Source organism: Theropithecus gelada, chromosome 19 (assembly GCF_003255815.1).
Source record: "Theropithecus gelada isolate Dixy chromosome 19, Tgel_1.0, whole genome shotgun sequence".
NCBI lineage: Eukaryota > Metazoa > Chordata > Mammalia > Primates > Cercopithecidae > Theropithecus > Theropithecus gelada.
The window spans coordinates 38736063-38760508 of NC_037687.1; the positions used below are offsets into that span (position 1 = coordinate 38736063).

The 24446-nt window shown below is 45.9% G+C and overlaps 1 protein-coding gene across 9 annotated transcripts in view; it reads right to left on the reverse strand.

Moving 5' to 3' along the window:
- HNRNPUL1 (heterogeneous nuclear ribonucleoprotein U like 1) overlaps positions 1 to 24446 on the reverse strand; it is a 47675-nt gene that overhangs the window by 7802 nt on the left and 15427 nt on the right. For 8 of the 9 annotated variants that reach the window (XM_025366298.1, XM_025366294.1, XM_025366292.1 and 5 more), the window contains exons 6-10: positions 21695 to 21794; positions 19642 to 19754; positions 8360 to 8626; positions 6413 to 6535; positions 6187 to 6315 (exon numbers count right to left, since the gene is read on the reverse strand). In XM_025366298.1, coding sequence (XP_025222083.1) covers positions 6187 to 6315; positions 6413 to 6535; positions 8360 to 8626; positions 19642 to 19754; positions 21695 to 21794 — 732 coding nt within the window. The remainder of the gene's footprint in view (positions 1 to 6186; positions 6316 to 6412; positions 6536 to 8359; positions 8627 to 19641; positions 19755 to 21694; positions 21795 to 24446) is intronic. The other variant, XM_025366300.1, reaches the window with a different exon arrangement.

Sequence of the window (24446 nt, forward strand, 5' to 3'; positions counted from 1 at the left end):
GCCTCACCCACAAGCTTCTAACCAGCAAGCTCGACAGGTCAGGAGTCTCTGCTTCTCACAAGTGCAGTTTTGCTCCTAATGTTTCCTTCTCTTCCTCTAAGTGATGGCAGGTGTGTCCTGGGCTGGTGCTGGCAGAGCGGTGCTCTAGCACATATGTGGTTGAGAGCAGTAACAACATCAGCTTCCATTTACTGAATACCTCCTTCATGTTGGGCCCTTTGGGAATGGGGTCTACCTCTGTTGGACTCAGGGTTCCATAGACTCAGCCTGTATACTTGAATCATGTGGACACTACTTAAAAAGTGAGCAGCCCAAACTTCATTTGAGACTTCCTGAGCCTGAACCTCTAGAAGTGAGACCCAGGCACCTATACAGGTACCCTCCCTATGGAAACTCGGGCACTCAGCAGAAACGGAGTAAGGAGTTTTTAACTGCATTTAGACAATTTTTTAGTGGCTCTAACAGACACCCAAGAAAGAAGCTACAGATGGGGAAAACAGTCTGTAAAGGGGCATGTACAAATGAACAACAAAAGAAATGTATTCTAAAGATACGGCCTAGTTGGGTGCAAAGAGTCTAGGGTCAAGTCCTGGTGTGGCTACTAATGCACCTTGGCCAGTCCTTACGGTTGCCTCATCTGTAATACGGTGTTGAAAAGCCTCCCTTCCTGGGCTGGCAAGAACTGAGTAAGAGAATGTCCATAAAGCAACTGACAAAGTGCAAGAAACTACCCAAGTAGGGGGACACAGGTGGCCTCCAGGGCGGGAGACACCTTGATGGGGAGGAAGGCAGTGCACTGGGATGGCCCAGCCTCAGCCTCTGTAAAATCAAGCTCTGAAAAGGGAAAACGGCATGGATGTCTTATAGTTGCTGTGAAGACTGAATGAGTCCATGTGAGTAAAAGCCATCATCTAAGCCCAGGCCCTGGCTCACAGCTAACACTCCACAACTGTGAGCTGCCACTGATGTGGTCATCACTGGGTAGATATTTATACTGTCATGTTGACTTGAAGCAACTCAGACCAAAGAAAAGGTTACGCTTATAGTGATCTCCCAAGCAGAAAGACAGGGACAGTGAGACAGGGTGGAAAGAACACAGGCTTTGGGGAAGAAACTTGGGCTTGAAATCCCCGCTGTGCCCTTTACTATTTGTGAGACTCCAGACAAGGCCTCAAGTAGCCTGAGTCTCAAATTTCCTCGTCTGAAAGACAAGGATCATCACCCTCGTCCTGGCTCTGGAGAGGATTTGCAGATGTAAAAATCTCTGGCAAGTGCCAAGGGGGGTGGGCAGTGAAACAAGTCAACACCCAGAGTGGATCTGAAAATAAGGCCTATAGGACTGACTATCCAGGAGAGGCTTCTCAGTGGAAAGTACCAAGGAAAATTGAAGCTTGAGGAAAAAACAAGGTTACAAGAGATCCTCTTCTAAGACATAGGAACAGGGTGCTAGATGTGGATTAGCCAGGGGCCAGGGACTCCAGCACAGATCTGTTGGAAGTTCTGGGCCATGGGTGCAGCTGCTTAAACTAACCAGATCCTCTGGCCCTGAACCATGCGCCAGTAAAAAATGTTCTTCCCTGTCCCCCAGGCAAAGTGTCCCTACCCCCATGAAGGAGGCTGTGGGCAGTCATGTGGGTGACAGGCACACACATACTTGTTCTTGGGGTCTTGGACACTGGCCCACGAAGTGCCCTTGGGCCACAAATGGTTTGAAAAGGAACATCATGTTACAGAGGAAAAGTTAAGTCCCCCTTCCCCGCTACTCTTCTTTGACTCATTCCTAAAAGCAAAGCAGAACGTGGCATCTGGTCACAGGAAGAAAGAGTTTGGCTTCCTCAGCTAAATATAATTTTCTTCTGACACAAAAGCCCACAATAGGTAGGTGCCAGGGTGAATATGACCCCAGACCATTCTGCCTTTTGTTTTGTTTTGTTTTGTTTTTTTTGCTCCTAAGTGATCCTACTTTGATTCCTCTGAACTGCCAGGGCATGGAGTGACACGTCCTGAGGTCTTCCATGTGGTACAACCGCCCTGTCAATGCACTGATGAGACAGAGAAGAGAAGCAATTCTGCCAAGACGGCTAGTCCCTGCAGCTTCATGGGATGGGAGGAATGGAGGCGGAGCAGATTGGACTCATAAATAGCTGGCCTTTGTCCTTGGAAGTGGGCAGACTCTGAGAGATGGCTTCTCAGGCACTTCGGAATTGAGGTGCTGAGAATCCTCAGCAATGATTTTTAAGACTGCGCCTCCCTCCACTTACTTCTTGGCTTGGGGAAGGAAAGAAGAGTATCTAAACCACACCAGCAGAAATGCAAATACTTGGCTTTCCTGGAGGAAAGGGAATTAGCTGCTGGTGGCTGTTGCCACAGCAAACACAGTGAGGTCACAGCCCCTGGACCAGCCCAGCACTTGTGGTCGCTGGGGGCTGCTGGCGGCTGTTGCTATGAGACCAGCACAACAGCTAGGTCAGCTTTTCCAGTTGCTTTCGTTCCCTCTGCCTAGCTCCTGCTTCTCCCAGTCCCACCCTGCTTGAAGATGTTGATTCTGAGAGAAAATGTGGCTGGCTGTGTTCCCTGGCCCCTGTGACATAGACTAAGGGACAATAGTTAGGTTTCTCAGAGAAACTATATGGGGAGTTTTGGTGTGTAACAGTCTGAGGGAGGAGGGAACACAGCAGGTACGAGTGATGACGTAACAGCCCAGGCTCTCTCAAGCCCCACTGTCCCTGTCTACTCTCACTTGTCACAGCTCACCAGGGTCATACTGGCAGCAGGAGAAACCTAGCTAGATCTGAGGAGCAAAGTGAAGGCCATGATGAGTAAAGATTTGCTTTGGACTCAGAGTGAGGTGAATTCCAGTCAAAAGAACCACATTTATAGGAAAAGAACTGGCTAGAGTATGAAGAATAGAATGGGCTTCAGGCTCTAGGGATTTTTGGTCAGGGGTGAAGGAAAGAAACATTCCTTTTCCAAGGCCTGCAAATAAGACGCAGGTTACTGTGGGATACTGTTCTAGCCCTGGGTTTCTGTTTCAGGCAAAAGTGTGGCACCTGCTGACCAGGATGCAAATGAGGACTAGAATGACATGTTCTGACTGTGATGTCAACCCATCCGGCCCTGATGCTAGCTGATGCCTGGCCTGGCTCTGGGCTGCTAGAGCCCTCTAATGGAACTCCTAGGCAACAGTGCCCTACTCTGGGGTGGGTTTGGGCAACATGGCCCTGCGGAGGCTCCCCAGAAGCCTCCAGAAGGGCAACTTGTTTGCCTCACAGCAGGCCAGTCAGTTCCTGTTCTGTACTCCATTTTGAGGCCCTCTGGGACAAGGCCAGAAAGCATCTCATTCCAGAGGCTTCCCACCTCCAACAGAGGACCCCAAAGAGCCACCTGAAGTAATGTGGCCTTCCCCCTTTCTCTCTCCTCTGCAGCCTTTTACTAGCCAGGCAAATTTATCCATATTCCTCCGGATGAAAACCTAACCATGACTCCCCACTCTCCTCAGAACAAAGCCCCAACTCTTTTAATCATCCTCTGTGCCCTGACCCAGACATTCCACCTCCAGAAAGCTTCCCCAAATTCCCACCATGGCCCCAACCATTCTAGACTATGGCTGTTTGGGAAGTCAGCAGGGCTGTGATCTATCAGCATACTGAGTGTGTGACTTAGCAGTCCTACAGTCCTCTGTAGAGGCCTCAGTTTCCTCTCTGGTCCACCTCTTTTTTCTCCTCTGATGTTCCACAGCTGTGATGCCCACATGACCTGAAGAGGCTACTCAGGTTATCATAGAATGCAGGTCAAAGCCCCCATATACCTGAGAGTTTGTGCCCAATAACATACATCCCAGGGTAGGCGTTAGAGTCCTGGCCAGACAAACGCAGAATCCTGGCTTACATGGGGCCCACCTGGTTTCTGCGGACAACCTCTTCTTCCCTCTCAAGGATGAGCATTTCTGAGGCCAACCTACATAACATGAGGCCGGAAAAGCCAAATGTGGGGAGGTCTGACCACTCAGGAAAAACTAGTGGAGGCAAAAGATGGTTCTGGGCTGAGATCCAGGAACTGCAGGGACTTTGCCTGTAGTATGGGTTTCCCCTTTGGAAATTCCACCTAGCCCAGGAGACAGCTATGCATCATCAACTTACCTGTCACTGCCAAAGCTAGTGGAATGGAAGTGCCAGGATTGGCCAGGGGCCTGCTCTGAACCTTCTATACACAAACACACAACTTTCCTCTCCCTCTTTCTCATACCCAGAGTTTTCTGGAACCCACTTTTCGGGTTTAAGCCAAAACAGGTGAAACCACTGGCTTTATACTCCCTCCCTCAGCCTGAGTAGCCTATGGCTTCAGGCCCCGAGTCAATCCTCCAATCTGTGGTTAACCAGAGAACTCTCCTCCCCAGCCTTCAGGGTTTAGGTTTTCTGTCTCACTGTTGGCCCAGATCACTTGGCCTGACCCACATGTCCCTTAAGCAGGAGGCTGGTAGCCCCAAAGACCACAGGCATACCCGGTACAGCCCTAGACCCTGTCCCTGAAAAAGCCGGCAGCAGCCAAGAAGGCTGACAGTAGGTCTTCAGAGTGCAAAGCTGTCATGGGCCTGGCTTCCAGAGAAAACCCACTTCAGCATCCTGGACAGAGATGTTAGACGATCCACTCTAGACTGTAATCATTCTACCCTGGGCCATGTATTTGAAATGGGTTTCATAGCTGATTTAACCAGCAAACCAAGAAAAAGACAGGCAGGAATACTGGCTGGGGTATCCAAAAGAGGTATGTATCCTCAGAGTATTAAAATGGTATTACTGCTCTCCCTTTCACGACAGTGAGTCCAAATGGGGTCAATTCAGACTAAAATTCTAAAATGCCCTGACAAGGAGGATCAGGCAAAGTGAGGCCAAGGGTTTAAAAGACAAATCTTCAAAGCGGAGAGAACACTGATTGTATACAATACTGATGGGGCCGAGCTGGGGGGATAACCATGGATGGCTTTTAGACTATCCTGTGCTCAACTGTTTTGTGCAGGATCCTCATTCCTATGTGAAGGCAACTTGGTCCCTGGTGATTTCCTTCTAACAAGCCAACTACAATTCTGACAAAGCCAAACACTGTCACCACCTCCACTCTTATCAGGAGCCCTTTAAACTTATGGTCACCAAGCACCCAGGCCTACACGTATGGAAGGCACTTCAGGAAGGCTACAAGGGCAGGATGTGACTTAGTTTACATATTTACTCACTCATAGGTTCTTAAGAAAGCACAAATGCAAGGCTAAAGGGAACAGAGGCTCATTCACAGATCCCCAAATACAGAAAATAAGGAAACACCCTTTGTTACTTGCGAAAGCCTTCAGGACAAATGTTAAGTATGACGTTGCATAGGAAATAACCATGTCGAACTCATTACTCTGAGACAGGAATCTCTAATGAGTTTTGGGTCACTCATCCTTTTGAGAATGCTGAAAGATAGGGACAAAAACATTGTCTAAGGTTTTTGTTTCTTCTTTTTTGTAAAAAGGATACACCTGCACCTGCGTACAATGTTTATGTTCAATTGCAAAGCTTCCAAGGTCCCTGATGTTAAGAACTCCACCATTAACTGAAATGTAGGTAGAAAATATGACTTAGGTATGTACCTGCCAGTCATGCGTATTTGTGAAGAGAATATGATGGAAGCAATAATAGCATTTACCTTACAGCACTGCTGTTGGCATGAAAGCTACTCTACCTATTCTGTAGAGTATTTAACAATAATCACCAGCTACTAAGTGCCAGGTCCTGTGTTAGGTGTGCAGATGCTATTGAGATCCCTGTTTTATAAACCAAGAGATGGAGATTCAGAGGATAAAGTCAGCTGCCCAAAGGCACAGAGCTAGGGAGTAGCCAAGCTGGGATTTAAGCCCCAGTCTGTCAGACTCGGAAATCCATACTCCTTCCATTTTGCTAAACAGTATTTACCTGATGTTCTTTGGGGCTGCTGATGAGTCTGAGTAGTAAGTAGGCCTAGATCATGATCCCAGTCTGGGCTCAGCTGTGTGCAGGACCATGTCATCATGTATGACAAAGTCTGATCCCCCGACTAGCACAGCAGTCCATCATCATTATGGGGAAAAAAGAAAGGGACCCGAGGGAGATTCCCAGGCATGCAAGGGGTCCCCTCCCTTTTCCTGAGGACACAATGGTTATCATTAAGTACCTGATCTAGGATATAGTTGCGTTTCTTGCGGGCAGCAATCTGGATGAGGCGGTTGAGGCACTGGGTGGCCTGCTGGATCAGGACGTCCCAGCGGCCAGCATAGTTCCGCTGCCGGCGTAGGCCCATCACCTGCAGGCAGGAATTGGTGAGGGGTGAGTGGTTTTAGTTGCACGGCAGCACTTAGTAGGTGGGAGGTAAGTAAGGAGAGTCCAGTGGCTGCCCTTACCCGCATCTTATCCATGATGGCATTGGTACCCAGGATGTTGTACTTCTTGGAAGGGTTGGAGGCTGCGTGTTTGATGGCCCATGTGGTCTTGCCAGCAGCAGGCAGGCCCACCATCATCAGAATCTACAAGATCAAGACAGAGAAGGTGTTGCGGCGTGGTGGTGTGGCACCACTCACCTTGTTGGTGACTGTTTTGAGTGTGACTCTGGACCTCTGAGCTGTGGCTGCCTCTGCAAAGTGGAAGCAATAATAGCATCTACCTCACAGTACTGGTTTTGGGATTCGAAAAGATCAGGCTTGTGAGACTCTGAGCACAGTGCCTGGGACAGGGTGAGCATTAAGTCAAGTGCTGGCCAGGCACGGTGGCTCACGCCTCTAATCCCAGGACTTTGGGGAAAAACAAAAACAAAAACAAAAAACCAAGTGCTGTCATCATTAACATTTATAGGATTTTGTTTTTTTGAGACAGGGTCTCACTCTACTGCCCAGGCTGGCGTGTAATGGCCCAATCACAGCTCACTGCAGCCTTGAACTCCCAGGCTCAAGCAATCCTTCTACATCAGCCTCCAGAGTAGCTAGAACCACAGGCACAAACCATCACACCCAGCTAATCTTTTTCTCTCTTTTTTTTTGGTAGAAATGAGGGTCTCCCTATATTGCCCAGACTGGTCTCAAACTCCTATACTCAAGGGATCCTCCTCCCTCCTTGGCCTCCCAAAGTGCTGGAATTATAGGCGTTTGCCACCAAACCCAGCCCATTTACAGGATTATGTGACCCCTCCCCGCCAATAGCCCAGGGCTGCGTACTGGGACTGGCCCCATGGAGTGGGTAGAAGTGGTACAACTTCCTTGAAGTATGAAATAGGAACAGAGCTGCACACACAAGGACGTGAATTGCATCTAATCAGTACATTTAGAATTTGGTAAACGCAGATGCATCTTAAATGCCCGACTAGAGGGGAACGGTGAGTAGTTTGTAAGGCCATTAAGAAAGACGTTCATTTCCTTGAAGGATCTTTAAAGAAGAAAAAAAGAATGATGTTCAAAGAGGGGTTTTCATGTGATGGGATAAAGCTCACAAAATAATGTGAAGTGAAAAGGGCAGGGCATCATAATGCTTATACCATGAAATCTCAATGATAAATGTTTGTGAGCATAAAACAGGCACTTAGCACATTAAAAAGAACGGATGACCTCCAAAACTCTGCAAGTAAACTTATTTGTAGATGATGGCATTATGAAAATTTAAATTTTTTTACTTCTTAATTTTCTAGAACAAGCATAAATAACTTACACATACAAGAAAAATATTGTTTTAAGAAAAAAGACACTAGTATAGCTCTTGGAATCAAATCATCCCAAAGGCCATTTATCTCTTATGATAGCTCTGGGTGAGAGGTGGAACTTACTCAACCTCCTTCAAGAACACTCGGTGGGCCAGGCTCAGTGGCTAAAAAAGTTAGCCGGGCCTGGTGGCATGTACCTGTGGTCCCAGCTACTCGGGAAGCTGAGGTGGGAGGATCACTTGAGCCTGGGAGGTCAAGGCTGCAGTAAGCCGTGATCGCACCACTGCACTCCAGCCTGGGTGACAGAGCAAGACCCTGTCTCTAAAGAAAAAAAAAGAACACTTGGTGGCACAGTGCACTCCCCAAGAAGCGCCTAGTGTCCTTTTCTGCTGTAAGAAAACCTTCCTTTTCCCATATTCTGGCCTCGCTTAAGAAGAAGAGGGAATCTTTCTGAGATTTAGGTAGCCTCTCTGACTTCAACTTAGATCACACCAACAACCCTCACCTCACACTCAGAGCAGTTTTTCAGCTCTGAGTCCAACCCTAAGGAGCTGGACAAAGCGGCCTCTTGCCCCAAGGCTACTCACGCAGCAAGTCTGTGTGTGTGTGTCTCCTCTGTCTTGGAGCAAGGTGGCCACCAATACATTCTGGCCCCACTCACCTCACATTCTGCTTTGCTCTTTGGTCCAACGGTGCCCCGGATCCGCTCACTAAGGGGAAGATGCTGGATGAAGGTAAACCCCGGGAGGACAGAACAGTAGGGCTCTGCCCTCTGTCCAAAGTTGAACTCCACTGCGCAATTCTTCACCAGGACATGAGGATAGAGGGCCTGACCCCCCAAGGCTTCTTTCTGGATTCGGAAGGCAATGCCCATCCACTTTCCATTCTTGGTAAAGGACAGTTCCACGTCATTTCCACATTCAAAGTCCTAGCAGAAAAAGCCAAAGGAATATGATTGCCAACTCTTGCCGTAGGCACTGGGAGTCACACGTGGGAGACAGTAGATGCAGGGAGTAGAATATGGAGAGCTTTCCAGATTGAAGTGTATCCTTCCCCAACATACAGGTAAGCTGGGCAGCATCAGTGAACATCTCAGAGAATGTCCAGCCCAAAGTCCTCCTTGCCTAAGACCCCAAAGTTGGTGGATATGAAGCGAGTAAACAAGAGTTTTTTTTTTTTGAGACAGGGTCTCACCCTGTCCCCCAGGCTGAGTGCAGTGGCATAGCTAGCTAGGGCTCACTGCAACCTCAAACTTCCAGGTTCAAGCAATCCTCCCACCTCAGCCTCCTGAGTAGCTGGGACTACAGGCATGTACCACAACACCTGGCTAATTTTTAAGCTTTTTGTAGAGACGGGGTCTTGTTATGTTGCCCAAGCTGGTCTTGAAATCCTGGACTCAAGTGATCTTCCCACCTTGGCCTACCAAACTGTTGGAATTATAGGCTTGAGCCACTGTACCCATCCTAAAGCAGGTAATTTTAAGAAGCTCTGGCCGGGCATGGTGGCCCAAGCCTGTAATCCCAGCACTTTGGGAGGCCGAAACGGGTGAATCACGAGGTCAGGAGATTGAGACTATCCTGGCTAACACGGTGAAACCCCGTCTCTACTAAAAAATACAAAAAACTAGCCAGGTGAGGTGGCGGGCGCCTGTAGTCCCAGCTACTCGGGAGGCTGATGCAGGAGAATGGTGTAAACTCCAGGAGGTGGAGCTTGCAGTGAGCTGAGATCCAACCACTGCACTCCAGCCTGGGCGACACAGCGAGACTCCATCTCAAAAAAAAAAAGAAGCTCTAAGTATTTGAGTCTTGTGCCTAGACTGAGATGAAGACGAAGGAAAAGGTGATCCAGTCCTGTCCTGAAAACTGATGAAGAGCCAGGTGCAGTGGCTCACGCCTATAATCCCATCACTTTGGGAGGCCAAGGCAGGAGGATCACTTGAAGCCAGGAGTTCAAGTACAGCTTGGGTAACAGAGAGACCCCATCTCTACAAAAACAAACAAAAGAAACCCAAAAAGGGCAGTCTATGAGTATAACAGCGGAAGAAAAGCCATAGCAGGGCCTTTTCGAACTGAGTTCAGCTTGTTCAACATGTTCCCTGAGTTCATACTCTTTCTGATACGTATGTCTGCGTAATCTGGGACCGACAGAGCTTAGGGACCAGTGGGGAATGAGACAAGGACACTCTATCATAATTCAGTAAGATGACCTACCTAGAAGCAAGTTTCTGAGGAGGTTTCTTAGTTGCTTGTATATAAGCCTAGCAGTGACAGAACATAACGTCAGGTTGGCTGAGGCATAAAAGATGAGGGGGAAGTAATTCAGGAACAGCTGAAGAGCCATGCAGGGACCACATTCATTTATTCTGTAACAACTACTTATTGAATTGCTAAAGTTAGTAATTAAGATTCCCCTCTTTTTGTTGAGACAGAGTTTCGCTCTTATTGCCCAGGCTGGAGTGCAATGGCACAATCTCAGCTCACCACAACCTCCACCTCCCAGGTTCAAGTGATTCTCCTGCCTCAGCCTCCCAAGTAGCTGGGATTACAGGCATGTGCCACCATGTCCAGCTAATTTTGTATTTTTAGTAGAGGTGGGGTTTCTCCATGTTGATCAGTCTGGTCTCGAACTCCTGACCTCAGGTGATCCACCTGCCTCAGTCTCCCAAAGTGCTGGGATTACAGGTGTGAGTCACTGCGCCCAGCCCATTTTAGAAGGTGGATGGCTTCAGTTCTACCATTTACTAACTTGTGGCCTTTGTTACTTCATCTTGTTTCTTTATCAAAAAAGGGGGGAGGTAATAATATTTTATACAGCCTATGTTTATTCTGCTAAATGGGCTAATACATTTAATACACAGTGAGCACACAAGGAATGTTAGCTATCACTGCAAGATGCCAGGCACTGTGCTAGAAATTAGGGGCTGGGACTGAAGTGCTGGGAGGGGACATGGCCTACCTTGGCATGTGAGGGATTCTAAGTTACCACAGGAATTTGAACTTGATGCTGGTGGCAGAGCAGAGTCTCTGACTTATTTTGAATAGTGGAGCAGCCTGCTCAAAACTGTGTTTTGGAAACATCGCTTTGGCTGCAGGATATGAGAGGCTCTTTTTTTTTCTTAGTGTTTTTGTCCTCTTTAAAATTTATATTTTTAAAACTTTTGGTAAATATTTTTCTAAATGCCCGTCTCAGAGAAGAAAAGACTCAAAATGTGAGATTAGATAGCAGACAGAAGCAAAATACAAGGTTCAGTCTCTGATATAAAAGTACAATTTCTTTCTCTATTCAGGTGACCACCTTGGGAATTGCCCTTCAAGAAGCGACAGAAGCACCCTCCCTTGACCAGCTCCCCCATTAACCTCCTCAGTGCTCACAGGGCGCAGCTCTGTGTCAGACGCCCTCATGCTTGTTCATCTCTAAGCATGCGCCCACGTCAAGACCATGGAGAGCGGCTGGGTATAGTGGCTCACGCCTGTAATCCCATCACTGGGAGGCCGAGGCGGGCGGATCATGAGGTCAAGAGATCAAGACCATCTTGGCCAACATGGTGAAACTCCACCTCCACTAAACATACAAAAATTAGCCAGTCATGGTGGCGAGTGCCTGTAATCCCAGCTACTCAGGAGGCTGAGGCAGGAGAATCGCTTGAACCAGGGAGTTGGAGGTTGCAGTGAGCCAAGATCGCGCCATAGCACTCCAGCCTGGCAACAGCTAGACTCCTTCTCAAAAAAAAAAAAAAAAAGACCATGGAGAGCAGATACGACTGTGTAAAGGTGTTAGCCTTCCTTATGGCCACCAGCTTCACTATATGAACTTACCATAATGCACAAAACCAGCGCCCTCAACCAACTAATCTACCACCAACAGAGCCATCTGACCAAGAGGCAAGCGGAGTTGTGTTGTTCCTGCTAAAACACTTCTGTGTCAGTCTCAGGCCTAAAGACCCAAACTCCTGAAGTCTGGCATAATTCCGAGCCTGCCATTTTTACAGTCTGGTGTCTCACACCTCTTTCTGTTATCCCGAGGCTCTAAGTATCATACTCTTTATGGTTTGCTGAAATGGGTTATTCTGTTCTTCACTTGGAAGGCTGTTTTGCCTTTTTGTTTTGCAAATTGAGAACTTGAGATTTGACACCAATGTCCTCCCGTCTTGTTCCAGGAGACCAATGATTTTTACACTGCCACCAACTCCTCACTCTGAGCCTTTTTAAAGTTGTGGTAGCTTCTGAACAAAGAAAACTATAAAAGGAATCTTAAGACTGGATGCAGAGATGTTCTGGTTGAAGCAAGAGTCAAGGCCTAGAGTTCCATACTGCCACATACCCAAAGAACCTCATACTCTGAAAGAACAGACTTTGGCAAACACTGTCACACAGTGACAAGTTAAATTACTGCAACGTGTTTGGAGTGTAGTCTTGGTGGTAGCTATCAAAATTTAAAAATATACCTTTGACTCAGAATCTAACTTTCACGAAGAAATACATTCCCCAAGAATGCAAAATTGTATGTGCCAAATGCTCATGCCAGCACAGCAAAATGTGCTCCAATGGGGAAGTAGGAGTGGCTAAATTGCACAGGAGATCCATATGTGGGGCTACAAAAAGATCTCCAAGTTACTCCAGTAAATGGAAAAAAGATGAGCAGCATTATCTGTTCCAGGAAACAACTTTCAGAGCCACTAACAGGAAGACGGGCTAAATTAAAGCAGGGTACCCAAACCCCTGCATCAGAATACTAGACAGCCATTAAACAGTCACTAAATACAAAGCTGCAAAAGTAATGACATGTCCACTAAAGGAAGGGACTAGGTTAAATCAATTATGGTAGTTACACAATGACTACAGACAATATAAAAGTACAAAGAAGCTCTCTTGGTAGTGCCATAAAAAGATCCCCACCAAGGCTGGGCACGGTGGCTCATGCTTATAATCCCAGCACTTTGGCAGGCCAAGGAGGGCAGATCACCTGAGGTCGGGAGTTCAAGACCAGTCTGACCAAAATGGTGAAACTAAACTACAAAATTAGCCGGGTGGGATGGCACATCCCCGTAATCCCAGCTATGTGGGAGGCTGAGGCAGAGGCAGAATCACTTGAATCTGGGAGGCAGAGGTTGCTGTGAGCTGAGATCGTGCCATTGCACTCCAACCTGGGCAACAAGAGCAAAACTCCATCTCAAAAAAAAATTAATTAAATAAAAAGATCCCCAAGACATATAAGTTTAAAAAAGAAAAAAGAGAGAGATGAAAAAAAAGAGTGGGGAGGGTGTATATGAAAAATGGGTGGGTGGGGTGCGGGGGTGGGTGTCTAAAGAAGACTTTACACTGTATCCCCTTTTACATTCCTTGATTTTTTTTTTTTGGAAACCCTATTCTTGAAAAAATCAATTCACAATGATTAACTATTAAGAAACAATTTTGACTGAGCTAGATCTATATATTGTCTATGTGGACAGGGAAAGATGGCCAAGATTTACTGTTACATGGGAAAAAAATCCAAGGTTTAAAACCGAACAATTTGTAGAGTATAAACACAGTTTTCATTTTAAAAATGTTTTATTAAAAACATATTGAGGGCCAGGCGCAGTGGCTGACACCTATAATCCCAGCACTTTGGGAGGCTAAGGCAGGTGGATCACCTGAAGTCAGGAGTTCGAGACCAGCCTGGCCAACACAGTGAAACCCTGTCTCTACTAAAAATGCAGAAATTAGCCAGGTGTGGTGGTGCGCACCTGTAGTCCCCGCTACTCGGGTGGCTGAGGCAGAAGAATCGTTTGAACCTGGGAGGTAGAGGTTGTGGTGAGCTGAGATTGCGCCACTGCACTCCAGACTGGGTGACAGAGCGAAACTCTGTCTCAAAAACAAAACAAAAAAAAGACATTGAGATCCTGCAACGCAAAGAAAGGCTGAGAAACTGTTTCAGGCTAAATGAGACTAAAGACACATGGCAAGAGAATGCAATGTGATCCCAAATCAGATCAGATCCTGAACTAGAAAATCAGCTGGATGAAAGAATATTGTTGGGACAAGTGACAAAATTTGAATGTATAGTAGATAATAGCATTATATCAAGTTTTAAATGTAATAACTTTACTGTCATTAATATCTTTACTCTTAAGAATCAGCCGGGTGTGGTGGTTCACGCCTGTAATCCTAGCACTTTGGGAGGCTGAGGCGGGCGGATCACAAAGTCAGGAGTTCGAGACCAGCCTGACCAACGTAGTGAAACCCCGTGTCTACTAAAAATACAAAAATTAGCTAGGTATGGTGGTGTGCACCTGTGATCCCAGCTACTTGGGAGGCTGAGGTAAAAGAATCACTTGAACCTGGGAGGCAGAAGCTGCAGTGAACCGAGATCACGCCACTGCATTCCAGCTTAGGCGACAGAGCAAGACTCCGTCTCAAAAAAAGAATACACACCAACCAGGAATGGTAGCTCATGCCTGTAATCCCAGCACTTTGGGAGGCCGCGGGCGGATCATCTGAGCTCAGGAGTTGGAGACCAGCCTGGCCAACATGGTGAAACCCAGTCTCTACTAAAAAATACAAAAATTAGCTGGGCGTGGTGACAGGCGCCTTAATCCCAGCTACTTGGGAGGCAGAGGCAGGAGAATCGTTTGAACCCAGGAGGCGGAGGTTGCAGTGAGCCAAGATAAAGCCATTGCACTCAAACCTGGGAGACAAGAGCAAGACTTCTCTCAAAAAAAAAAAAAAGAGCAGACACCAAGCCTGGCACAGTGCCGTGCACCTGCAGTCCCAGCTACTAAGTTGGGATGGATGGCTTGAGCCCAGTTCTGGGCTGTAGTGCACTATGTCGATCGGCTGTCCACACTAAGTTTGGCATTGATATGGTGACCTCCTGAGAGTCAGGGACCATCAGGTTGCCTAAGGAGGGGTGAACTAGCCAAGGCAGGAAACAAAGCAAGTCAAAATTCTCATGCTGATCAGAAGAGGGATCACTGCCTGTGAAAATGCTGCAAGACCCTGTCTCATTTATTAAAAAAAAAAAAGGAGGAAGGAATACAGACCGAAGTAATGAAGACATGATATATGCAACCTCCTCTCAAATGGGTCAGATGAAAACACAGCTGACTCTGAACAACACTGGCTTCAAGCTGGGCAGGTCCACTTACATGCACACTTTTTTCATTCAATAAATATACCGAAAATATCTTTTGGACACGCGCAACAATTTGAAAAAACTCTCAGATTCCTATGACTAGAAATACCGAAAAAAAAAAAAAAAGGAAAAGTTAGGTATGTCACGAGTGCATAAAAATTGTAGACACTAGGGTCTGGCGCGGTGGCTCAAGCCTGTAATCCCAGCACTTTGGGAGGCCGAGACGGGCAGATCACGAGGTCAGGAAATCGAGACCATCCTCGCAAACATGGTGAAACCCCGTCTCTACTAAAAAATACAAAAAAAAACTAGCCGGGCGAGGTGGCGGGCGCCTGTAGTCCCAGCTACTCGGGAGGCTGAGGCAGGAGAATGGCGTAAAACCCGGGAGGCGGAGCTTGCAGTGAGCTGAGATCCGGCCACTGCACTCCAGCCTGGGTGACAGAGCGAGACTCCGTCTAAAAAAAAAAAAAAAAATGTAGACACTAGTCTACGTGTTAATTGACTGTTTATGTTATCAGTAGGCTATTAGTTTGCTTTTTTCCCCCCCCAACCTCAGTCTCCTGAGTAGCTGGAACCACAGGCATGTGCCACCAGGCCCAGCTAATTTTTATTTCCATTTTTGGTAAAGACAGGGTTTCCTTGTGTTGCCCAGGCTGGTCTTGAACTCCTGGGCCCAAGTGAACCGCCCAGCTTAGCCTCCCAAAGTACTGGGATTACAGGTGTGAGCCACTGCACTCAGCCAGTAGTTAAGTTTTGGGGAGTCAAAAACTATACGTGGATTTTTGATTACATGGGGGTTGGTGCCCCAACCCCCGCAAAGTTCAAGGGTTAGCCCATTGTTTAGGGACAAGTAAACCACTTTGACCCCTTCTGTACTAAACTCATGGGGTTCTTGGTGGCATTCTCCAACATCAAAAGAACTTTAAAAGGGAACCACATATTGGAAAGGTATTTCCTAACTTCAGAAACAAAGCATCAATGGAACCAATCTAGAAAAAGTATTTTCATTGTCCACACCTTCTTGTAGTACAACCAAAAGACTGGCAACTGGTGTTGAGGATTCAGGGCTTGAGAGTTACCAGCTTTATAAGTAACAACAGTCCTGATCGTAAATCTGACAGAATTTGCTGGGCGTGGTGTCTCCGGCCTACTTGAGCTCAGGAATTTGGTGAAACCCCATCTCTACAAAAAATACAAATATTAGCTGGGTGTGGTGGCGCACGTGTGTAATCCCAGCTACTTGGGTTGCTGAGGTAGAATAGCATGAACTGGGGAGGCGGAGGTTGCAGTGAGCTGAGATCATACCACTGCACTCCGCATTAAAAATCTGTTCAGGCAGATTTTTATCTTCAATTATATCTTAATGATGCCTGGACACTTGTTTGTTGCCTCTTGATTGGCAGAAGCTGCCTTTCCTGTTAACAATTTTTAAGCCACACCTCTTTCTAAAGTTATTAAACCATCCTTTGCTGGCATTAAATTCAGCAGCTTTAGATCTTTCACCTTTCTTTTGCTTTATGTTGTCATATAATGACTTCACTTTTCTTGAATTATAGCCTATAGGTATGCCTTTCTTTTTTTTCTTTTTTGAGAAAGAGTATCGCTCTGTTGCCTAGGAGGGAGGGAAGTGGCGCGACCTCGGCTCACTGCAAGCTCCGCCTCCTGGGTTCACGCCATTCTCCTGCCTCAGCCTCCTTAATAGCTGGGACTACTGGCGCCTGCCACCACGCCCGGCTAATTTTTTGTATTTTTAGTAGAGATGGGGTTGCACTGTGTTAGCCAAGATGGTCTAGATCTCCTGACCTTGTGATCCGCCTGCCTCGGCCTCCCAAAGTGTTGGGATTACAGGCGTAAGCCACTGCACCTGGCAGGTATGCCTTTCTTATAGCCACCCTGTACCTACACAAAACTGCAGTATTTATTTATTTATTTATTTATTTATTTATTTATTTATTTTTGAGGCAGGGTCTCATTCTGTCATCCAGGTTGGAGTGCAGTGGGACAATCATACCCCACTGCAGCCTCAACCTCCTGGGCTCAAGCGATCCTCAGCCTCCTGAGTATCTGGGACTACAGGTGTGCACCACCACACCCAATTAATTTTTATGTTTATAAAATACTAAAAGTTTGTTTTCGCCATGATGCCCAAGCTGGTCTTCAACTCCTGGGCTCAAGCGATCTGCCCACCTTGGCCTCCCAAAGTGCTGGGACTACGAGTGTGAGTCACAGTGTCCGCCCTGCATTCTCAATATATGATAAAAAGTGCAAGGTTTTAGTGCCTGCTAGCATAGCAGTAGTGATGGCTTCGGGAATGTTTTCTTTTTTTTTTTTACAGTGGTCCTTACGCTGGATTAATCTTGAAATGGCAGGCAACTACAGCTGTAGACCTCAATCTACAGTGCATATCAAGCAATTCAAGTTTTTCTTGTAATGTCATAACTTTTTTCTGTTTCTGAGAAACACTTGCAGCATCACTAGTGGCACTTTGTTTGGATCCCATGGTGTTACTCAAGGCTTACAATATTGCAGTAAACATAATTAAAAAACACACAAGAATTGCGAGAGATCACTTTTTACTGTGATACACAATTTACTGAAAAGAACTGCTCACATGAAGATGTACAACACACAGTGCCAGCTTGGCCAACACGGTAAAACCCCATTTCTACTAAAAATACAAAAATTAGGCCAGGTGCAGTGGCTCACACTTGGTAATCCCAGCACTTTGGGAGGCCGAGGCGGGTGGATCGCCTAAGGTCAGAAGTTCAAGACCAGCCTAGCCAACATGGTGAAACCTCATCTCTACTGAAAATACAAAAATTAGCCAGGCATGGTGGTATGCGCCTGTAATCCTAGCTACTCAGGAGGCTGAGGCAGGAGAATCTCCTAAACCCGGGAGGCAGAGGTTGCAGTGAGCCGAGATTGCGCCACTGTGCTATACAGCCTAGGCAACAAAGTAAGACTCTGTCTCAAAACAAAACAAACAAACAAAAAATCCCAGCTACTCGGGTGGCTGAGGCACAAGAATCACTTGAACCCTGGAGTTGGAGGTTGCAGTGAGTTGAGATCGTGCCACGAGACTCCAGGCTGGGTGACAGAGAAAGAATCTGTCTCAAAAAACACAAAACAAAAAACAAAGGAAAAGCAATTACGATTTAATACTGTACTATTATGTTTGTTTACATTTCTCTCAACTGTGAATGGTACCATGTACCATTTTGTGTGCACAAGTTTTGATAAGTTTTAACTTTTTGTAATAGATTTGTGGATATTTTATGCTAGTAAATGATGAAATAGACTAGTATCTACTTATATTTTATGCATTCATGACATGCTTAACTTTTTCTTAATCTTACTGATATTTCCAGGCTATATGATTTGTCTGTTTTTTCAAATTGTTGCAGATCTCCAAAGAAGTTTCCAATATATTTATTGAAAAAAATCTGCACATAAGTGAACCAGAGAAATTCAAACACGTGTTGTTGAAGAGTTAACTCTATGTGTATGTACACCATAAACATGAAAATGGTAAAGCAAATGTGGCAAATGTTAGAATCTGGATAAGGCCCTATAAGAATTCTTTATTCTCAAGCTTTTCTCTGAGTTTGAATTTATCTCAAAGTTAAAAAAAGAAGGGCCCCAGAGTAGTGGCTCACACCTGTAATCCCAGAACTTTGGGAGGCTAAGGCGGGCAGATCATCTGAGGTCGGGAGTTCAAGACCAGCCTGACCAACATGGAGAAACCCCGTCTCTACCAAAACTACAAAATTAGTCGGGCATGGTGGTGCATGCCTGTAATCCCAGCTACTTAGAAGGGTGAGGCAGGAGAAGAGCTTGAACCCAGGAGGCGGAGATACTAGTGAGCCGAGATCGCACCATTGCTCTACAGCCTGGGCAACAAGAGCGAAACTTCATCTCAGAAAAAAAAAAAAAAAAAAAAAGAGTATGTGTGTACAAATATGAAGGGAGGCAAAAGAACAAGCCTCAGAGGATGAATCCGTCTGGGTAGTCACTTCCTCTGGGGCCTCATAGCACATTTTACAAACATCTCTTATAACTCCTAATGTTAATAGTATTAAGTCATATTTACTGAGCACTTACTGTGTGTCAGGCATTATTATAAGTGCTTTTAAAGGATTAACTTAATGACTCCATACGAAATTCTGAGGTAGGGGCAAAGATTCTCATTTAGAGGGAACTGAAAAACAAGGAGTGTAAATTGCCCAGGGCTTGAGTGGAAGAACAGAACTGGGCCCAGGGAATCCAGCCCAGAGCTGACAGCCATATTGCACAGCATGGTGACTGCTGGTCACTGCTCTCAAAGACTGAAGTATGGCAGCAGCAGCTGTTCTGTTTTGCATCATCTCTACTCTTCCAGAAGGCAGTTCATTGTAGGAAGCCTGGCTCAACCAATGTGAGATGAAGAAAGGGAGAAGTTTTGGGATAAGATGATGCCAACATGGGGCAAGAGCCAATACCACTGCCTTCAAGAGCAGACAGGCTATTTCCTAGCAATGAAAGATAAGAAATTCCTAGGTTTGTTTAGAAAATGTCACTCTGGTACCTAGGAATGGAGGAAGGCTATGCACACCTGAAGTCTGCAAACCTCTTCAGAGTGTCATCCGAAAACTTTGCACACGAGACCAGAGGAGATGGAATGACAGAATTTCCCACAAAATGACAGTAAACATTCCAGTCTGTCAAGCAGAGACAAAGAAGTATGGCGAGAGTGGCTGGATATGGGGCAGACAATGGATAGAGGTATCCTGAAAAAGAAGTCTGTAGCCCAACATCTGGTTCTGCCAACTCCCACAGGCTGCTAGCACTCACCGCAAAGCAGCCAATCACATCGTTCTCTGCAAACTTGTCTCCGTAGTTTTCAAACCGGCTATTGGTGGACTTCTTCCCAGTGCCTCCATAGCCATAGGAGAAAGGCTCTTCGCCTGACGGAAGAAATAGGCAAAGGCAGGTTAAACCTGCGATGGTCATAACAGCCTCAATGGCTGCCACATACTTTTATTTTTGAAGAAAAAAATAATTTTCTTTACTGGTTTTATTAATCAGATGCCTTTTTAATATAGGGATGGGGAAGGGTGAAAGGAAGCCCTTAATGATGAACTTTGGAGGGCTTGATGGGTTTCGTTGTCCAGTCTGGGAGTAGCTCAACTGAATTACTCTGCACAGAAGGGAAATTTGAAAAGAAAGGGAGGAAAGGAAGACAGGAGCTGGGATGGAGGAGAATCGTATGCTGAGATGCAACCCTTCCTTGTGACACCCAATATTCAGTCCAGTCTACTCGTGGTAGAAATCAGTGAAGGGGCTGGATTTTGCTCCTCGAGACCATGAGGACTGACCCCTAGGAAAGGTACTGTATTTCCTCAGGTTACAGAATTGGGTGCTGATGTGATATGACTGAGAGATCCCAAGGGCTCTGGCTGACACCTGACCTAGAGATTCCTGGGCAGAACCCAAAGAGTATGCTGCTAGAAAAGCAGGGGCCGACAAGCATGAATACCAGGCCTGGTTCTCCTACGAACCAGCTATGTGACCCTGGATATGGTGCTTGACCCTTCTGGGCTGTTTCCCATCCCTATCAACTGCCACCACCTACATCTCAAAACGGAGACAGAGATAAAATGAGATGACCTATGAGTCTTTTTTTTTTTTTGTGGTAATATATCTACCTTTTTGAGGAGGTACCAATTTGTGGGGTACATGTGCAATTTTGTTACATGCACAGATTGCATAGTGGTCAAGCTTTTAGGGTATTCATCACCTAAAAAACGTACATTGTACCCATTAACCAATTTCTCATCCTCCTCCCCCTTGCTACCCCTAACACTTCTGAGTCTCCATCATCTATTAATCCACTCTCTAAGTTCATGTGAACACATTTTTTAAACAAACACTTATGAGTGCGAATATATCTACTTTTAAAGATTAGTCTTAAGCGGTCAGGCAATTACGGACCAGGATAATGGCTCAAGTGTTAAAACAGCAAAAATTTGCAATGAATTTAAATGAGCTACAGAAGGGGACTGGTTTAATAATGCAATTATAAAATGGAAAATTATGCAGTAGTCAAAAAGCTGTATTTATTTACAAAAATATGCCCATCATATATTAAAACAAGGCTATACAAGGTAGTCCTAGTGTGATCCAGTTTGAATATGTACAAAAAAAAAAATGTCCAGAAGACTACAAATGGAATGTTAACATTGGTTAGTTTATCTCACAAGTTTAGGAAGGATTTTCATTTTTCCCTTTCTGTATGGCCTGAACTCTTATAAGCAACACATATTATTTTCATAATTGAAACATTTGTATGATCATAAACGGAAGGCAGAAGGTGTCAGAATTGGTCAGAATAATCAGTTACTTAGGACCAGAAGGTCACTGAAGTCTGAGGATGGGGACCCACAAAATTCAAAATCTTTCAATAGGCAGCCCCTGCCCCTCTCCCAACTAGCCCTGGCCTCACTGGTCTCTGCTCCCCTTTTTCCTCTAGGTTAGGCTCTGGACAGAAAATACAGACAGAACTTAATGGAGCTTGGGAATTTATCTGCAGCTTGGTTTAAGGGCAGGAGACACTGATCCTTTTTACAGAAAGGGAATAGATTCCTAAAGAGAACTTTGGACCCTCCCCTAAAAGATGAAGGATAAGAATTGATTCTTCACAGAAAAGTTGTTTCATGACCATAGTCCTCTGAGTTGAATACAGCATGACAGAGAGAGTGGCATATACCTAATCCTTGTACCTGTTCCACTTCACCCTGGTTCTATTCTAAGTCTGACACTAGAAAGGGAAGCTTAGGAGGCTTGAGAATCCAAGGGTAGGGATAGTCACTCTCTTCTCTGGACTGCATAGCTGACCCCTCCTTACCTAGCTGGGTGCTGCAGGAGTCCAGGGACCAGCCGATACGGACCACATGGGGGTCAGGCTCTGTAGACGGAAGGTGCTTCACAGAGATTTCCTCATTGATCTAAGGAAAGAGGACAAAAGGGCTCAGGGTTGCTTCTCTGGAGGCTGTAGGTTATGAGGCAATATAGGAAGGAAGCACATCAGGCATTAAAAGAAAGTAATGGCTTTTCTTGCTGGAGAAGAAGCATTTAAGCAGCTCTGAAGAGCCTACTGAACAGAAGCCAGGGCCTCCAAAGGGATCAGCAGAGTACAGGGGCACAGAGACAGGCATTTCAAAATACAGTTATCTTTTAGTGTAAGAGACTCTCGTAACATCTGATAGAAAGATAAACTGGTGGCCGGGCGCGGTGGCTCAAGCCTGTAATCCCAGCACTTTGGGAGGCCGAGGCGGGTGGATCACAAGGTCAGGAGATCGAGACTATCCTGGCTAACATGGTGAAACCCCGTCTCTACTAAAAATACAAAAAACTAGCCGGGCGCGGTAGCGGGCGCCTGTAGTCCCAGCTACTTGGGAGGCTGAGGCGGGAGAATGGCGTGAACCTGGGGGGCGGAGCTTGCAGTGAGCTGAGATCTGGCCACTGCACTCCAGCCTGGGAGACACAGTGAGACTCCGTCTCAAAAAAAAAAAAAAAAAAAAAAAAAAAAAAAGAAAGATAAACTGGTACAGTGTCTTTAGAGGGCAATCTAGAAGTCTGTCAAAACTGTAAATGGCTGGGGATGGTGACTCACACCTGTAATCCCAACACTTTGGGAGGCCAAGGCAGGAGGATGGCTTGAGGCCAAGAGTTAGGAACCAGCCTGGCCAACATAGCAAGACCCCATCTATACAACAACAAAACCCCGTAAATGCACATGCTCTATAACTCAGTATCCTACAGAAACGCTAATATGTGTACAAGTATGTCTATGTAATGTGAATATATTTGTGTATGCAACATTCTGTGCAGCATTAGATGTGTGTGTATATGTGTGTGTATATATTTTAACATTAGAAAAAATATCAATAAGGCACCGATTATGGTATATCCATGCCACAAAATATGATGCAACAGTTAAAAAGAGTGAAGCAGGCCAGGCATGGTGGCTCACGTCTGTAATCCCAGAACGTTGGGAGGCTGAGGTGGGTGAACACCTGAGGTCAGGAGTTCGAGGCCAGCCTGGCCAACATGGCGAAACCCTGTCTTTACTAAAAATACAAAAAATTAGCCATGCGTGGTGTTGTGCACCTGTAATCCCAGCTACTCAGGAGGCTGAGGCAGGAGAATCACTTGAACCCGGGAGGCAGAGGTTGCAGTGAGCAGAGATTGCGCCACTGTATTCTAGCCTGGGTAACAAGTGAAACTCCATCTAAAAAAATAAATAAATAAATAAATAAATAAATAAGGGAGCAAAGCAGTACGTTGGGCTAATGTACTGCCATTGAAAAAATGTCCAAGATACAGTATTAAGTTAAAAAAAAAAAAAAAGCCTTCTGACTTAATTTCGTATTAAGAGACTACTAGACTGCCGAATATCCGTGTCTACCTATGGCCTCACTGGCTTTTCAGATACACATTTCAACATCTTTGAAATCAGGATCCATCTCAAAATAAATGTGACGAGAAAGCACTGTGTAGGCTGGGTGCGGTGGCTCACGCCTGTAATCCCAGCACTTTGGGAGGCCGAGGCGTGCAGATCACCTGAGGTCAGGAGTTCAAGCCCAGCCTGACCAACATGGAGAAACTCCATCTCTACTAAAAATACAAAAATTAGCTGGGCATGGTGGCACATGCCTGTAATCCCAGCTACTGGGGAGGCTGAGGCAGGAGAACTGCTTCAACCCGGGAGGCAGAAGTTGCAGTGAGCCAAGATCATGCCACTGCACTCCAGCCTGGGAAACAAGAGTGAAACTCCATCTCAAAAAAAAAAAAAAAAAGAGAAAAAAAGAAAACACTGTGTAGTTTATTTAGTTGGCAGTGTTTCTCTATGAGAGGGACATAAAATAATGTGCAACTTACATCAGTGATGTCGTGGTCAATAAAATATAACCCTCTGTGTTTCAGCTTCTACCTCTAAAAACTGGGGCTAACAGTACCTGTTTTCAGACGGTACTATGAGGATTAATGGAGATAATCCACGTAAAGAGCCTGGTGCTGTATCTTGTGCATGCAAAGAGCTCTATAGTATTAGCTATCATCTGTAAGTATGGATACACAAATAGATAAGAAATTGTTAACACAGAAGTTCCCTCCAGGGAGTAGGATGGAGACTGAGAGGACATGAGAATAACCTGGGCTTTTTTTTGTTTTTAGACAGTCTCACTCTGTCGCCCAGGCTGGTGCAGCGGCATGATCTCGGCTCACTGCAACCTCCACCTCTTGGGTTCAAGCAATTCTCTGCCTCAGCCTCCCGAATAGCTAGGATTGCAGGTGCCCACCACCACGCCCGGCTAATTTTTTGTATTTTTAGTAGAGACGGGGTTTCACCATCTTAGCCAGGTTGGTATTGAACTCCTGACCTCGTGATTCACCTGCCTCAGCCTCCCAAAGCGCTGGGATTACAGGCGTAAGCCACTGCACCCAGCGAGAATAACCTATTTTATCCTGTACTCTTCTGTGCTGTCTAAACTTTTGTTAAACATGAGCATGTATTATTTTCATAAACATAACTTGACATGGAATGGTGCAGAGATCACAGCAGAGGCTGGCCTAAGCTGGCAGTTCTTTGCCCTGTT